At 54.3% G+C, this 17,120-nt stretch overlaps 1 protein-coding gene across 1 annotated transcript; it reads left to right on the forward strand.

Moving 5' to 3' along the window:
* The first annotated feature begins 390 nt into the window (after positions 1–390).
* On the forward strand, positions 391–7,274 carry TOB2 (transducer of ERBB2, 2). The gene is made up of 2 exons (XM_085225640.1): positions 391–733; positions 3,579–7,274. The coding sequence occupies exon 2, from the start codon at positions 3,665–3,667 to the stop codon at positions 4,685–4,687; it is 1,023 nt and encodes a 340-aa protein (XP_085081766.1). The 5' UTR covers positions 391–733; positions 3,579–3,664; the 3' UTR covers positions 4,688–7,274.
* Positions 7,275–17,120: the final 9,846 nt, after the last annotated feature.

Below are 17,120 nucleotides of genomic sequence, written 5' to 3' on the forward strand. Positions count from 1 at the left end.
CTCCGCCGTGGCCGGGCCGGCCCTATTCACGGCGGCGGAAGCGCACAGGCGCACTGTGAACAAATAGTCCGCGAACGGCGGGGCGGGGGCTGCTCCCCTCGCAGAGTTCTTTCAGGAGATCGGCGACCACGGGCGGTGGGGGGGGCGGGATCTCCAGGGTGCCAAGCCGCGTGTGCCCCTCAGTGAAGCCGCGGGGCAGGGGGGGGGGTCCCTTCTCGGGTCAGCCGCTTGATCCCCGCTAAGGCCCCCGCCCCCTGCCTTCCCTAGTGCTGCTTGCCTCTCTGCACGGGGTGAAAAAAAGAAAGAAAAGAAAAAAAAAAAAAAAAAAAAAAGGAACTGCTTCCCCTCCCCCGCGGGCTCAGCGAGCCGCGCGGCGCTGAGGGGAGGGGATGTAGTCCCGGCCCGCCCCTCCGCGGCCGCATCACGCGGGGCGGGAGCGCGGATCCGTGCGCGGGGTTGCTAAGGGTGAAAGTTTGCCGTGAGTTGGCTCACTCGGGGCCAGGGCGCGGGCGGCTCCAGGCCGGCGGGGGTGAGGCGGCGGCCGTACTCGAACCCAGACCTCCGGGTGTCCCTCGGCACCTTCGGCCCTACAGCCGCGACGCCACCCCCGGGCCCGCCCCGCGGAGGGAGCGCAGCGCTCGGCGGAGACAGAGAGAACCGAGGGACGGGGCGGAGAGCGTCACGCAGCGCCCGGGCTCCCCCGGCCCCCTCAGAGCCTGGAGCTGAGGACACAGTGAGTGGGGCGGAGGGCTCGGACCGACGGGGTGGGCCGAGGGCGGCGTCCCGGAGCTTTCCGTGCGTCTTAACAGGGCCGACAGGCTCTGCCCGGCCGCGCTTAACAAAGCCGCCGCCGGCTCTGCGCCGGGGAGGGGGCCGGGAAGGCTCCGCCGGCGGCCCGGGGCTGTCCTTTGCTGCCGGGAGTGGAGGTCAGGCCCAGTTCTGTTCTCGTGGGGCCGCCTCGGGGTTCTCGGCCTGAGGGGGGGCCGCGTCGCCTTCTCCCCCCCCCCCCCCCACCGCTTCGCTGACAGGGAGAGGGAGGAGGAGGAGAAGAAGGAGGGAGGGGGGCGGCTGCCCGGCGGTCCCCGGCTTCGGGGCGTTGCTCCGGGGCGGGCGGTGACACACCGCGCATGTGCTGTGGAAAATTTTTTGCCCTGCCCCACAGTGGAGGCGCTGGGGCGGCGGGCGGAGCCGCGCGCGGGGCGTGCCGGGAGTCGTAGTTCGGGGGGGAAGTGGGTCACGGGGAGAGGGGCGGCGCGGGGGGGAAGCGCGGACTGCAGCTCCCAGAGTGCCACGCGGCGGGAGGCGGCCCCAGGGCTGGGCGGTAATGGCGGCGGTGGCACGGGGGCAGCCGGCCCTGGGGGAGCGGCCCGGGGGGTGGGGCGGCGCGGCCCCGGAGCGATTGTATGCCCGGCTTTTCTTTGCTTGTCGCTGTGTGAATACGTGTCGGAAGGAGCTCGAGGGGTCCCCGGAAGCGGGTCCTCTCCTTGTTAGGCGGGAGTGGTGGCTCTGGGCATTTTGGAGTGTCCCTGTGAGACTTGGGGTTGGTTAACCCGTCTCCTTCATAGGGAAGGTTCAGAGTGTGTCTCTCTATAAAGAGGACTCGGTGAAAGAGAAAAGGGACCTGCAGATGGCTGGTGAGGGTGGGGGACCCCTCATTCCCCACCTCTGACCACAGCTCTCTCGCTAATGCTAGGTCTGGGTTAGCATTTAGCACACGGGATGTAAAGATTTACCAAGAAGCCGTTTATTTTCCTGCTGAATTCTCTGGGGTCCCAAGCTGCCCGCTCCTAGGGGGCCTCATAGCAGGCAGGGTTTTTTAGAACTTCCCCTTGGGGTAGCACAGGGCTTTGTGAGCCGTCTTTGAGAGGTCACTGTGCTCCTCCAGGGCTCTGCTCGGTGCCCCTTTCTCTGCACAGGGTTCTGTCTCAGCCCTGAGGCTTCTGCCTTCTGGAAATGGTTCCTCCTTTCTGCCTGCTGGAAGCTCTGCTTTCTTATATTTTCTTCGGTGTTCATCCATTCTTGGTCAGGCCCTGGTCTCATTCCAGTGGTTTCTCATGTTGCTCAGTTAAACCCAGAGGGGATTTCTCCAGCACTGACCTTGCTATTGGCAAGCTTGGGCTGTGGGATTTGCTATTTGTTCCTTAAACTGAGCCTTCTTTGACTGCGATTCATACAGAATCGCAGTTTTTTACTTACTGTTTGTTTTACTTAGTAATAAAGCCTAAAAATAGTTAAGGGTTTTCTTAAAATGTGCTTATTTAATCCTACTTGTCCACTCAGTCAGCCCAAGCCAACAAGTCTGGTCAGTTCCTCCTAGCCTGGGTGCGGGGCTGTGTTGCTGGGCTCCTGCTTTTCTGGGGGAATGCTGACAGCTGAGGTTTGTGCTCCATCCCCACCCCCAGATAATTGGCACAGGTTGTAAACACTGCTGGGCACTGCGTGAGAGCATCCCCGCAGCCCATGTTAGGAAGGCAGCTGAGCATGGTGTGGCTGCTTGAGCAAGGTGAGGGTAGCTGAAGGCTGAGCAGCCTCTGACGAAGCTGCCAATTAAAAACTGGATATTCTGCTCACCTGCAGAGAGGCATGTAGGCTGCTGGAAGCGAGCTTCCTCGTCAGGTATCTGTGGGATGCGCTTGCTCTGGGTGGGTGACAACACACGGTGCAGTCCTACCTGGGGGTTGTACACAGGTAAACGCTATTCCTAAATCTGAGTGTTGTGGGAGAGGTGTGTGTTATGATTTCACACGGTGCTTTTGTGGATTCTCTCAATTTCAAAGACTTCCTTGGGCGGGTGAGAGGAGAGAAAGGATTACTTCAGTCTCCGGCAAGCAGTTCCAGTTTTTATTCAGTACCTGGCCGTGGCAGTGCTCACCTGCTCTCTGCCCAGGGAGAAGGATGTGAGCGATGCTGGACAGGCTGATGGCACGTGTGTGTCTTGTGACCCTGCACGCGTTTCCTGCCCCCTTCTGAATTAAGCTGGGATTTCAGGCTTGCAGCTAGACTGAGCCTCAACTGAATACACATAATAAGATGTCTGTGTGCCTGCCAGTCAAGGGAGAGTAAGCATGGTCTGGCAGCTGGTGCCTGTGCACCCTCTCTTGTTCCTTATCCTCCTGCCTGTTCCAATAGGACATGGTGCTCCTGGCCTCCCGAGGAGAGCCATCTCCAGACAGGTCCCTGCAGAGCTGCCGAGAGAGTCACGAGGCTTCCAGGTGGTGCTCGTGTGCTTGGAGAAGTGGCTGCAGGGAACTGTGCTGGAAGCAACCGGGTGCCAGGGCGTAGCGAGGCGTGTTGGCTGAAATAGCTCTGCCACAGCAGGCAGTCGGCTTGCCTGCTTTTGGCAGCAAGATGGGTACACGACACGTAGCTTGTGCAGGGAGCAGCTACGCTCCTGTTTCTTCTGCACAGGACCAGGGAGGCTGTTTCCCAGCAGCACCAGCAAATCTGGGCTGACGCCTAGTGAGCATCGTTGCTTGTTCCGCTTCTGCTAATGAAACAGCATGGCTGTTTATCTCAGTAGGTGGAGAGTTGCTGTATTTTTCTTGTCTTCATCCATCCTTTTCTTTCTTTTTTTCTAGGTCTGCTTGGAGCCAAATCTTGTCTATGTGTGTGTCATTTTGTCTCTTTTAATACACTGCCCTGACTTGCTTGCTGTGAAGGGAGTATGCATCTGGAGATTAAAGTTGCTCTTAACTTCATCATCTCATACCTGTACAACAAGCTTCCTCGGAGGCGGGCAGACCTGTTCGGTGAGGAGCTAGAGCGCCTGCTGAAGAAGAAATATGAGGGTCACTGGTACCCAGAGAAGCCTCTGAAGGGCTCAGGCTACCGCTGCGTTCATATTGGAGAGACGGTGGACCCAGTAGTGGAGCTGGCAGCCAAGCGGAGCGGGCTGGCTGTGGAGGATGTGCGTGCCAATGTGCCGGAAGAACTGAGCGTCTGGATCGATCCTTTCGAGGTCTCTTACCAGATCGGTGAGAAGGGCTCCGTTAAGGTCCTCTACCTGGATGACAGCGAGGGCTGCAGCGCTGCTGAGCTGGACAAAGAAATCAAGAGCAGCTTCAACCCTGACGCCCAGGTATTCGTCCCCATTGGCAGCCAGGACAACTCACTGTCCAACTCTCCATCCCCCTCTTTCGGCCAGTCACCGAGCCCCACCTTCATCCCTCGCTCTGCCCAGCCCATCACCTTCACCACTGCCACATTTGCTGCCACGAAGTTTGGCTCCACCAAGATGAAGAAAGGCGGAGGGGCCGGAGGAGGGGGTGGCGGCGCAGGGGCCACGCAGCAACCACGGATGGTCAGGTCGCCCACTACCAACCTGCTGAAGCACAAGGGTCTCTCCCTGTCCATGCACTCTCTGAACTTCGTCGGGAGCGCTGGGAGCCAAGCCCCACAGTCGCAGCTCTCCCCCAATGCCAAGGAGTTCGTTTACAGCGGTGCCTCGCCAGGGGCCAGCAGCCTATTCTTCGATGGTGTTGCCAGCGAGAGCCAGGCCAGCAGCATCCCTCCAGCGTCGCAGTTCAATGCTGGCACAGGCAGCACCTTTGATATGGCTCAGGTCTTCGGCGGCAGCACCAACAACCTCTTCTTGGAGAAGTCTCCCTTTGTGGAAGGACTCAGCTACAATCTGAACGCCATGCAGTATCCCAGCCAGTCCTTCCAGCCCGTCGTCCTGGCCAACTGAACGCAGGGAAGGAGAGTATTGGGGGCAGGGGAGGGAGGGGGGGAACAACAACAACAAAACGGGGAGAGAAAACAAATATACAGAAAATATTCAAATCTTATAAATATAGCTTCTTGGAAAAAGAGAGAACCCAGTGTTGTTGCGCTGTGCTGGCAACGCTCCTGAAGCACTGACTTGTTTTTTTAATCTCAGTCCCTGTGCTTTTTCTCCTACTCACTTTTTTACTCTTTAGATGAGTCTCTGGTCTTTTGGGTTGTGTTCCCCCTTCCCCAGTCCCAGATCGGCACAGGTGTAGGTCACAATGCTCCCTTTCCACTCCCACCTGGCTGTAGGAGGGGCAGGCAGTATGAGGGGGGCTTGCTTTGCTGTTACTGCTGTGTGTGTGGGAGGAGAGCATCTCATGTGCCTGGAGGTTCACACCGCTGCACTGCTGTTGCTCCAGGCTAGCATCCAGTTCTGTCTGTGCTGAGAAGCACCTGCTGCCCTGTCTCATCTCCAGCTATGGGAGGGCAGCAGTCCCCTTTGTGCACCAATCAAGGGGCTTTTCTGTGCCCTTTTGGGGTTGGTTCGGAGGATAGCCCTGCAGCATAGAAACACTGCAGGTCTGTCCCTGTGTGAGGAGGTGGTGCTGAGCTGTTGGATCCTGTCCCCTCCTGGTGGACACCCTACCTGCAGGACTGAGCGTTCGCTCGTGATCCTTTGGTCCTAGGTTTGAGCTCTTGTTGCCGGCTGTGGATTTGTCTTCATCTTGGAGAGGGGATTTTTTTTCAGTAGTTAGAGGCAGTGCTATTTTGGAGAAGAAAAAGGGCTATGTTGTTGAAGCTGCTGTCTTGGGCAATGGTAAGTGGTCTACAGGTCACTTCTGTGCCAGGGTCTGGGCCCCCAGGTGGGGCAGGAGGACCCTTGGGTGTGAAGGAGGCTGTGGTGGGAGTGCGGAAGAGTGCGGAGAGGAGAGAAGCAGTCATGAGACTCCAGTTTTTGAAGTTTAAAAGAAAAATGAGCTTTTTGCTGCCTGCCAGGCTGGGGGTTTAGTTCTCTTGAAACGGTGCCTCTGGAGCACACTCTGAAACCCGCTTCTGTGGCTGCTGTACCAGTGTGCTCCTTCAGGACATCCCTGTTCAGGGAGGTGGTCTGCAGCTTGTGCTTTTTCCCCTCTCCTTGACCCAAGATGAAGGCGTGCCAGCCCTCCTGTTGTTGCCGGTGAGCCTTTGCAGAGGCAACGGGATGGGTGTGGGGGGCCATCGTTGCCACAACCCTGAGGAGCATTTCCACCCTGGCGGGGGCGGGCCCCCAGCAGGCTGCTTGCTGCCATCGGGCTATGACCGGCACGGCGGGCCGGGCTCACTTGGCTTCTCCTAAAATGGCGTCCGTAGCCTCGGCCCTGCGGGTTTCCAGGCTGGAGCAAGCTGCTCAGGAACAGCTGAGCCATCTGCATCTTTCTTTGCCTATTCTGTTTGGTTTTTAACCTACTTACGGATGTTACCACTGCCACCCTCTCCCTGGGAGCACGCTACTGACTGCCAGGGCCCCGCTCGTGGGACCCGGCTGTCCCCAGTGCTGGCAGTGCCACCTGTCAGTCGCTGCCAGGGGACAGCGGACCCCTTTGGCACCTTTGGGGAGAGGCAGGGAGCCCCGACCCTGTGCGTGTGAAGCTTTGATGCCGCTTTGCCCCCATAGCCACGTTGGGAACCGTGGTGCGAGGGGAGGGAGGGACCAAGCTCTGTATTAAACAAGTGTGCTTCAGAAGCGTTCCCCCGGCGTCAGGCAGCGATGGAAAACTAGCAGCCTTTTCAGGGCTTTTCTAGTCTTGGATGTAGGCGTTCAGCTTCAATTTTATTTTTTAAAACCTGCACTAATTTACCTGGTTTCTTAGGGAGAGAAGAGAGAAATTTTTTTTTTTAACTTTTATTTTTTATGGGTTTGTGTTCTTTTTGTTGATGTCCGTTTGTATTGAATAATTTGCTACGTTTGTAAAATGCAAGAGGTATATATAATATATGTATATTTCTAACGTAAAAAAAAAAAAAGAAAAACTGTAATTTTTTTCTTTTCAAGATTTTTTCTTAAAAAGAGGAGAGAGAAAAAATATTTTTTCAGGAAAAAAAAAATCTTAAAAAACAAACAAACTAAAAAAAAAAAAAGGCAGTGAAGATTCCTTTCTCCCCTGCTCAGCCTCCTCCTGTCCCTCCCACCCCACTGCCAGCAGTGAATGGGAAGTTGCCCTGTGGAGAATGAATGAATGGTAGAGGTCCATGCTGCTCTGGGTGGAGGATCTGTGTGTGCTTCGGTGGTTCCTTTCTGAGACAGGGGAGGCTTTGAGGGGGGGGGGATTTGGGGGACTGATGGCTTTTTTTTTTTTTTTTCTTTTTCCATTTTTTTTCTTTTTTTTTCTTTTTTCTTTTTCTGTAGCGAAGGAGGAATACAATCAGAGTTTTGTATTCAGAATGTTGTGCAATATTTTGGAACGGGACATTGGCGTGTCTAGAGATTTAGTTAAAAAAAACAAAAAAAAAAAAGTTGATCAAATCTGTACAGTTTCTATTGTTCCAGATTTTTTTAAGTTTGTATTAAAAGCATGATATAATAACTGCTCGTCATGTGTTGCTGTCTGGTGGGATGTGCTAATGGAGGTGCTGCTGTGCTGGGCACACCTGGCGCTGCCTGGGTTTGTGCCAAGGGCAGCTCCCCAGGAACAGCAGTGGCTGCTTTGCCTCGCGGTGAGGTTCAGTGCCCTGGGGAGGGGGAAGGCAGGGAACAGCGCCTTTGGCTGCAGTGCCCCCAGGCCCTTCAGGCAAACAGTTGCCAAAATAGCTGGCTTCCTGCAGCAGGCTGCCAGCAGGAGTAGCTCCTGGCAGCCTGCAACCCTCGGGTCTGAATTTCTTCCTGGAGAACCTGGTGCTGCTTTGCCCTTGGGTTTGCAAGCCCTGGGAGCCAGGCACGCTGCGCTCCATGTGACTGTCACGCTGTGCTAAGCAACAACGCTGTTTTTTTTCCCCTTTGTGTCTTGAACCCCTTGTAATCATTTATCTAAAGTGTGCACCAACTCTTGCCCTTCACCATGTTGCTGGAAATGGAAAAAGGCAGCTGTGCCTGCCTGCTCCTTGTCTTTTTTTTACATGGCTCTGACACAGGCCCTTTTTGGGCATAGGTGTGCAGAGGGGCAGTGCTTGCAGTTAGTTCAGAGCTGATAGTTGAGCAGGGATTAAGGTGATGGCTTGGTATCACCTTGTTCCTGGTGTTTGCCCTTGCCCTGTCTGCATTAGCAGGGTGTGTGAGTGTTAGCTGTGAGCGTCATACCAGGCCAGGGTGCTGAGCAGGTCAGTTCCCAAATGGGGTGCAATATGTGGCAGTGAGGTGGGGCTCATCTGCTGGAACCAAGGGGTGGTTTCAGCAAGGCAAGGGTGTGGGGATGTCATTCAAATGTTCATTGCAGGAAGCTCTGCTGCTAGGAGGAAAACTTGATACTTGAGTCATCAGGCAGTCAGCTCTAAGGAGGAGGCAGCTTGGGTAGGGAATGCCATGCTTACCCCTGCACTTTTCAACCAGTCACAGCAGCAATCATGGCACAACTGCCTTATGCAAGCTTGGAAAGGCAGCTGTAAGACAGCCATGCGCTGGCCTGTGTTTTAAATACAGGCCCACCAAGAGCAACCCAAGGCTGGTGAGCACTCCCTGCTGCCCCAGAGCCTTTGGGGCCATAGCATAGCTGGAGACAAACACCGCTTTGCACAGGTGCCTTGCTGTGCCCTGGCTCTTGCACTAGGCCAGAACCAGGATGTGGAAAAACACTGCAAAGCCCCTGCCAATGTGAATGCTGCTTCCTATCTGTACCACTTGGAGACAGCCAATTTGTGCGGCAGCCAATCCATGTGGTCACAGCCAACAGCAAGAGTGACTCCAGCCTGGCAGGCGCATGCTGGGAGGGACACGTGAGGTTTTCCCATCGCCATGGAGAGAGTGAAGGCAGTGAGACCTCTGCAAATAAATTCATGTCTGCATTTTGCCTGTAGGAGAGCCTCGGGGACCCTTACCTTCCTCACCAAATACTGAGGAAGCCACTGTGGGCACTGTCAGGAGTTTTTTTTTTTCCACTTGATTTTGTTGAGCTGGGACAGGAGCCATGCTGCTGGTGCAGATCTCCATGAGGGAGTGCGTCCCTCTTGCTCCACAGGGTGTTTCCACTGAGGGCAGAGTTTTCCTTGGAGTGAATCAGCTAGTGAGTGCTTGCAGAAGTTGCAGCTGTGACTCTCAGCAGAAAAAGCTGACGCCCACAGGAGGCAGTATGTAATGGGGTGATGGGCAGTGCTGCTGCAGCCCTCTCAGCATGGCAACTCTCACCTGGACATGAGCACCAAGTTGCAGTGCTGTCATCACCAGCACTGGGACAGAGGTGTTCACGTCCAAGAAGGGGACGTGACTCCATCATGGTCACTCAGAGCACTCTGGTACTCGTCCACCTCTCCTGGTCTCTCTCATGGTCCCCTGAGCGGAAAAGAGAGGATGCTGAGGGATGGAGTCATTAAGGTTGGAAAAGACCACTAAGATCTACATCTAAGACCTAGTTCAACCACCAGCCCATCCTCACCATGCCCACTGACCACGTCCCTCAGTGCCACATTCACACCGTTCTGGAACCTCCAGGGATGGAGACTCTACCACCTTGGTGGGCAGCCTGTGCCACTGCAGCACCACTCATCCTAAGAAGAAATTTTCCCTCATAACCATCTGAACCTCCCTCAGCATAACTTAAGGCCATTACTTCTCATCCTAAATAGGGGCACGGCTGGGGACGGATGGCCAGTCCATCCCAGTCATGCCATTGCTAAGCATCTACCAAGGATCAATATTCCTTTAGACTAGAAACTTGCCCATTAAAACTATCTGGTCAATTTTTAATCTTAGAGTGAATCATTTTCATTCTCCAAAGTACTCTTTGAGAAGTATTTTCCCCGTGTGCTTTGTGAAATTTTTTACCAACTAGTGCTTCCTATAGGTGGAAACCTTCTGGAAGCCAATGACTACAGTAAACTTCAACAGCTTTGTAGTAAGCAGAGCATAGCACATCTAACCAACATCTGCTCCACAACAGCTGCACCAGACTGACATTTGCTGCAGGAGAAATCCATTCGCCACATCTCATTGTCCTCCCATTCATAGAGTCTGTCCTGTCCCCTCCCATGGCCAGGCAGAAGATGGGAAAACCCCAATGGCCCCATGCTGACCTTGGCCTGGGTGTTCAGTGCCCTGCATTGCTTGGGGACAAAATGCTGGCTGCCCTGGGGACACAGCACAAGTCCCCAGCGGCTGCACATCACTCAACTTTCCTGGAAAGCAGGAGGAACTCGTTATACTGGGTCGCTTAGGGACCACAGCAGTCACCTGTGAAGCCTCCTGGGCCAGTGTGGACTGGACCCTTCTGTTGCCTGTCCAGTAGAGCTGCATAGCCAAGAACAAGTCAGGGTTGGACATAGTCATCTGTAACCCCAGCAGTGGCCCCTGAAGTTGCACAACTGCCTTCCCCCAGGCTACTGTCTCACACGTAGGGCTGGTGGCAGCTGCCCATCATCATCATGGAGCCACAAAGGCAGGAACAAGGTGTCTTGATGGAGAAGTTCCTGAATGCTGGCTTGATCAATCCAGTCTTTACCTCCCCCTAGATATTGTCTTGGATGAAGATACATCACTGTTTTTGTCTCAAGTACAGAGAATCATAGAACCATAGAATCACAGGATGGTTGGGTTGGAAGGGATCTCAGTGTCCACCCAGTCCCACCCCGTGCTGTGGGCAGGGCTGCCACCCCCCAGCTCAGCTACCCAGAGCCCAATCCAACCTGGCCTTGAACCTCCAGGGATGGGGCACCCACAGCTCTCTGGGTTGCTGTGTCAGCGCTTCACTACCCTCTGAGTAGAGAATTTCTTCCTAACATCTGACCTAAATCTCCCCTCTTTTAGCTTAAAGCCATTCCCCTTTGTCCTATTACTATTTGCCCGTGTAAAAAGTCACTCCTTCTCCTGCTTATAAGCTCCCCTCAAGTAAGGGAAGGCCACAATGAAGTCTTTCCACAGCCTTCTATTCTCCAGGCTGAACAAGCCCAGCTCCCTCAGCCTGTCTTTGTAGGAGAGGTGCTTCAGCCCTCTCAGCATCTTTGTGCCCTCCTCTGCACCTGCTCCAACAGCTCCAACATCCCTCTTGTACCCAGGCCTGGATACAAGGAGCTTGGACCAGCTGGAGTGCCAGGCTTCCTGTTTTTGGGGGGATGATGCTGGCAAGGGAATTGGCAACTACTGCTGCAGGAGGTAATTGTCACTTGGTGGATCTAGCTCAGCAAGGCAGTCTGCAGGGCCTCTCCAGGTCTTCCTGCCCTTGGGCACAACCTGCTCAGCTGCTGCCTGGAGCACCTCCTGGTACCGATGCTCTTCACCAGGCAAGCCATAAAAAGGGAAGTGAAGGGATGCATCTGCATCTCCATCTGTTTGCCACTGCATGTACCTGCTGCCACAGCCATGAGAAGACCCCAGGAGTGCAGCAGGGTTTCCCAGCTCTCTGGATATGAGAGCAGGTAAAGCAACCACAGGCACCAGCATTCACCAGATGGGAATGCACCCACCAGGAAACTTGGGAAGTTGGTCACAGCCACCTGCATGCAGCAATGTGGTGTTTCTATCAATGTCAGCATGGCATACAGCTGTGGGAGCTCAGGCTGTGCTGCAGCACATGGCTCGGCTGGCACAAGCTTCCTGGTGCTGCTGCAATAGCCCAATTAGTAGCTCAGGTGTTGCCACAGCCACTGGCAGTGGCCCAGGAGCTAATGACAGAGCAGGCAGCAGATGCGAGGATTGCAGGACTGGGGATGAAGGGAGCTGGATGGACGGCTTCTTCAGACCGGCCTCCGCTCACCGCTGGGACAATGGGTTTTGCAAGGTAGATTCTTGCTTTGTTGGAAGTCTCCAAAACACCCTTCTGCCTTTGAAGGGTGCTGCATTAGGCTCTGCCACCCCTCCCAGGATGTCCAAAATTACCCTGGGATTACCGGGGTGACCGTACCCATGACCACTGGTTTAGAGAAGGAGGAAATCTTATTAAACTCCAGAGGGGTTTAATCAGAAGCCAATTGGCAATGGCGCATTGACACATCATGGATGTGTCATTGCAATGCAATGACAGAGGGGCATCAAGGGCACTCAGTGGTGGAAGAGGCCTTTGCCTTGCCAAATTCCTGCCCTGTACCTCTGCCACAGATGTCCTTCTCAGTGCCCCTGTCTCTCTTGCACTTAGTATCAAACTTAGTTGACTTCGGTGGGTGCCAGCCCCCAACTCAGCTGTGAAAAAAGGGGCAAAAGAGTTATTTCATAGATTCATGGAATCAATGAGGTTGGAAAAGACCACTAAGATCATCTAGTCCAACTGTCCACCTACTACCAGTTCCCCCCACTAAGCCATGTCCCTAAGTACTACATGTACCCTTTCCTTATATACTCCATCACCTCCCTGGGCAGTCTGTTCCAACTAGCATCAATCTTTCTGAGAAGAAATGTTTCCTAATATCCAATGTGAACCTCTCCTGGCACAACTTGATGCTATTCCCTCTTGTCCTATCGCTGTTACCTGGGAGAAGAGGCCAACCCCCACCTCACCACAGCCTCCTTTCAGGTCATTGTAGAGAGCGATAAGCTCCTTTTCCCCATACTAAACAACCCCAGTTCCCTCAGCTGCTCCCCATCAGTCTCGTGCTCCAGACCCCTCACAGCTCCACTGCCCTTCTCTGGACACACTCCAGGGCCTCCATGTCTTTCTTTAGTGAGGGGCCCAGAACTGAACACAGCACTCGAGGTGCGGCCTCACAGTGTTGAGTAGAGGGATGATTTCTAGCCTGTTTCTACCACGTTGGTGATTTTTCCTCCAATGGCTTCAAAAATGCTTTGGAGATTACCCCCTGACTCTGAAACACAGCCCCATCTTGAAAAGAGCTGTGAGGGTGTGGGCGTGAGGGTAGCCATTTTGTGCTAATAACAATAATTTTGTACTTAATACAGTGTCGCGGGAGGGAAGACAGAAATGACTAATTAAAATGTTGGGTAGATAGTCAAGTCATGAGAGCATTACTCAAGCGCAATTTAGCCGGGAAGCTGCGATTCACAGCTCTGCTATTACAAAAATACCACAGGACTTAATCCTCCCGACATCGCCACCAAGGTGTCAGGCTGTCACCGTACCTGAGCGCAGCACAAGGCTGCCCGCCACCCACCTCTGGGCTTTGTTGCAGAGCATTCCCTATTTTCAGGATGCCCAGGGCCCCACCCAACTCGGCCTTGAACAACTCTACAATGGATGGGGGCGTTGGGTGACGGCAGGGGGTTGGAAATGGGTGGGCTTTAAGGTCCCTTCCAGCCCCAAACCATTCTATGATTCTAGGATTCTTCATGCCCTAAATCATTCTCCAACAGTTACTCGCTGTCCAGAGCTCTCTCCAAGTGGTGGAATGAAGACGATGAGAGAACATCTCAGTGCTTGTTTGCTGGGACCAGGCTCAGCACGAGCTCTGCTCCACCCTGAGCACGTCCATCACTGCAGTGAAGGTCCCGAGGCTCACATGGACTTCTGGCAGCAGACAGCAGATCCAATAAACAGCAGCTGCTGAGGGCCTGGAGCAGATTAAGTTGGAGCACAAAGCACGTGTTTGGAGCAGCGCCGATCCCTCCCCTGCTCTGTCAGCCCCTGCTTCTACAGCTGTAGCAACAAGGAGCGGAGGTCTCATGCAGCGTAACGGCGTAGGAGGGCTCAGCAGAGGGAGGTTTGAGCTGCAGATGGGCTTGCAGCCCAAGGTCTTCGGTGGAAGTGGTGTTCGGGGCTGTAATGTGGTTTGTAGGAGTGGGAGGGCTGGCTTTTTCTAGAAATGCTTACTGAGCAATTAGCACCAATATCTTTCCTGACACGTTTGTGATGCTTTTGATGGGTACATGTGACACTGAGGGACGTGGTCTCAGCAGTCACAGACACGGGTTGGTGGTTGGACTGGATGACCTTAGCAGTCTTTTCAACCCTAATGATTCTATGATTCAGTGAAATGCTGTATGATATCAATGAGAAAAGATATGCTGTGTGGCCTCGAGGGGTGAGAAGATCCCCATGGAGGTGCAGGGCCAGCCCTGTTCTGGGGCACCATAAGCAGTCCCAGAGCAGATGCCTGAAGGTCCCAGCACACCTCAGCAGGGCAGGACAGCAGCAAGGCCCAACCTAACCCCAGCATTTGCTAAACCCCACGTCCCTGTGGTGCCAGTAGGGAGGAGGGAGAGAGCCTCATCTACAGGCCAGGCTCCTCTGCGGGCCCAGCAGAGTAATGCTGTGCCAGGAAGGGCATTGGCTGGGGCTTACTCATCACTCTGGGATGTCAGTCCTAATGGAAAACATCAGGGAGTAGTTAGAATATGCCATAAATATTTACGAGCGAGAACATCCATTTCCTAACTGCTGTTGGAAGCCTGCAGCTGCTCTGAGGCTTTGGACTGAGGTTCTGGCTCCCGTTCCAGCACTGGGAGAAGCACAGCACCACTCAGTGCCAGTGACCAATGGTGGGCAATGACACGGCCACCTCCTGCGGTGAGTCTGTGGGTTTGGACACAGTTGTTGTGGCCGTCCCTCTGCACGCCAACCCCAGGCTCCTCCGGGGCTTTCTGCTCCTTCTGCGCGGTGCAGGCACGTGGCTGGCACTCAGAGAACAGACTTTAAATAACCGCACCGCAATGACTCACGCATCACCCCAGGCAGTCTGGCTGCCGGCTTACATAGCGTGAAAGCCGGTGATCTCTGGAAGAAGAGAGGATCCTACAGCGAGCAGACATATGGCTCAGTTCCTGGCCAGAAGGTGGGAGGGATGGACGTGTTTGGGGATGAGATAGGCTGGGAGGCTCCGTCCTCCTGACCTGCCTGCACATGCCACGTTTGCTCAGGAATTGCCCCGAGTCAGCAATATCTGCGGCTCCGGGCTGCACCGGAGGCAGAGATGGAGCACACAGCGCAGTGCCCAGGCCCAGCATAGCAAGCACGGGGACCCGGAGCGCTGCTTTGCCCTCTGAAGCCCCCAACCCATCCTACAGCCCCTTTCCAGGAGCAGCACGGCCGGCTTGGCGTCTCCTGGCTGCGGCAGTGGTGGGGACGGGCCGTGCCGGTTAAATGTCACGGCTGTCCCCGCTCCCAGCCAGCGGCCGTGCCCACGTGTCTCCCATTACGTACATCGCTGTGCAAATAGGAGCCGGGGCGGGAGCTGAGAATGACAGCTGCAGAAATGCAAAGGGGACTATTTTTAACCCCCCCCTCGCTCCTTCCCCAGCTCTTCCCGCAGCCTCAGCTGGGCCGTGCAGCCGTTCAGGCGTGGCCACACGGGGAGAAATTCTGGTGGTCCCGCTGAGCTAGTCGTGAGCAACGGCCACGGTGGGACAAGGGCAGGGTGGCGGTGCCCAGAGGAAGCATCCTCCTCAGCCCTCCTGCCCTGCACTTTCCCATCTCCCCCGGGCCTCCCGTCCTCACCTGTCCCTCTCCTCACCCCTAAATCGTCCTGTCCCTTCTCCCCGCCTTGCCTTGTCCTCCCCATCTCTCCCCGTAGGCTTAGAAAGGTCACTCCCTCCTCCAGCCAGAGGGTTACTGTTGCTCCTCCGAGCACACGGCAGGAAGGATCTCCAGGAGGCGGTCAAGACGCTCCCTGGGCACCCAGCCCACTGCGAGCCGCGGGGGAGCGCCCTTGAGCAGCCCTGCGCGCTGCCGCAGCGCCATCTGGCGGCAGACCGCCGCCATGACACCGCCTCGCCGCCATTTGGCAGCACTGAGGGGCCCGGACCCGGCCCTGTGCCCCCAGCCGGGCGCTGGGGGAGGCAATCTCCCAGCCCTCTTCTGCCTCCTCTCTTTTCAGAAGGAAGGAGGGTCGTCGCCTGTTGCCCTTTTGCTATTATTTCCCGGGGACATCCCGCCCCCCCCCTCATTCCAGCATAAATGGCCGACTTTTATCTTAAATCCTCACGACTGGTTTGCTCCTGGTTCCCTTCCATTGCTTTTTCAATCCTTAGTCCAGCAACAATCTCCCTCCTCATCTCCTGAATGCCTTCCCCTCCAAGCACTGGGACGGGGTGAAAGACTGAACCCTTTACACAACTGCATCTCCAGTCTTCTGCCTTGAAACGTTCTCTCCAATGGCTACATCTAACTACATGTAGATGTATGTAACTATACTAACTATAACTACAGCTATCACAACTAGCAGCAAGCAAGCACGCTGAGCTTGGTGTACACAACTGTTGCATATTTCTCAATGAAAGCATTCCAGTTGCTATTTCAGAGCAGCAGAAACCAGAAGACAGATTCTTTCCCTGCTGCTCTGCAGATCAGAGGAGAAAAGAGGAAAATGGAGTACAGTTCAAGTCCCGAAGTCAGCAGATCCCCCCGGCGTATAGCAGGAAGGAGGCTGTTTTTTTTCCATTGCCATCTTTCAGATCACTAATGGCTACAAGTAGGAGAAAGCACTTCCATTTCCTGAAAGGAACTAGCAGTACAATGTGCAGAGCTGGCATGTTTAGAAACTTATCCCGCACACACGCAAGAGGACGTAAAATCACCTTGGAAAGAAAGCACTGTATTATCAACATCTGCACTGCTGCCAGCTGCGCTCACGACAGGGAACAGACACCAAGCATCTCCCACAGATTCTAGCATTGAAGCCAAGAAGCAGTACGAGGATGCATCCAACACACCCTTGTAGCCACTCAGTTTCTACTGCAGTACTTTGTTTCGGCAATGTCATGTTCTTGGCCTATAACACACAGCACAGGTTAGGCCCCTCCCTCTACACAGCGTTTAGCTTTTTAGCTTTCCTGCTAATCGCTAATCGCTAATCATGGCTCAGGCAGATAGCCAGGGAAAAGCGACTCAGTTACACTTCCTTCCTTCTGCGAAATCACACCAATTCATTTGCTAATCCACCGCGGTAAGTTGCAGATAGTCATCTTCGCAGTCGTCTTCATGCATTCATTTCAGAATTACCCTTTTCAAGAAGAGGTTAAGCTGCTCTTCATAGACTTTATATAGTGCCTAGTCTGTACACCTCTTCCTTTCCTCAAATGTCAGAAAACAATCAGTGAACATCTACGTTTCCTGTTTGAAATCATTTCTTTCCTACCTGCTCCCACCCCCCCAAATCACAAGATACTCTCTTCATGAGATACTTTTAACAAAAGCAAAGAATCAAACCAACCTTACTGCATTTTCACGGTATGCTAAAATAGTCCAAATGCACTAAAACACCAGTGACCTCATCTTCCTTGAGAGCATACATCTCAGATAGAACTATTATAGACTGCAAGAGGCCAAGGAAACTAAGCATCTTCCTCTGGAAAGTCAGTCAGACACTGAGCGTATAAACGGCATTTCATTCCTTTCCCACTAGGC

Source organism: Meleagris gallopavo, chromosome 1 (genome assembly GCF_905368555.1).
Source record: "Meleagris gallopavo chromosome 1, MGAL_WU_HG_1.1, whole genome shotgun sequence".
Lineage (NCBI taxonomy): Eukaryota > Metazoa > Chordata > Aves > Galliformes > Phasianidae > Meleagris > Meleagris gallopavo.

Bases quoted from the DNA above. Each gene is read 5' to 3' on its own strand.
- TOB2 (XM_085225640.1), top strand. From the start codon at position 3,665: ATGCATCTGGAGATTAAAGTTGCTCTTAACTTCATCATCTCATACCTG.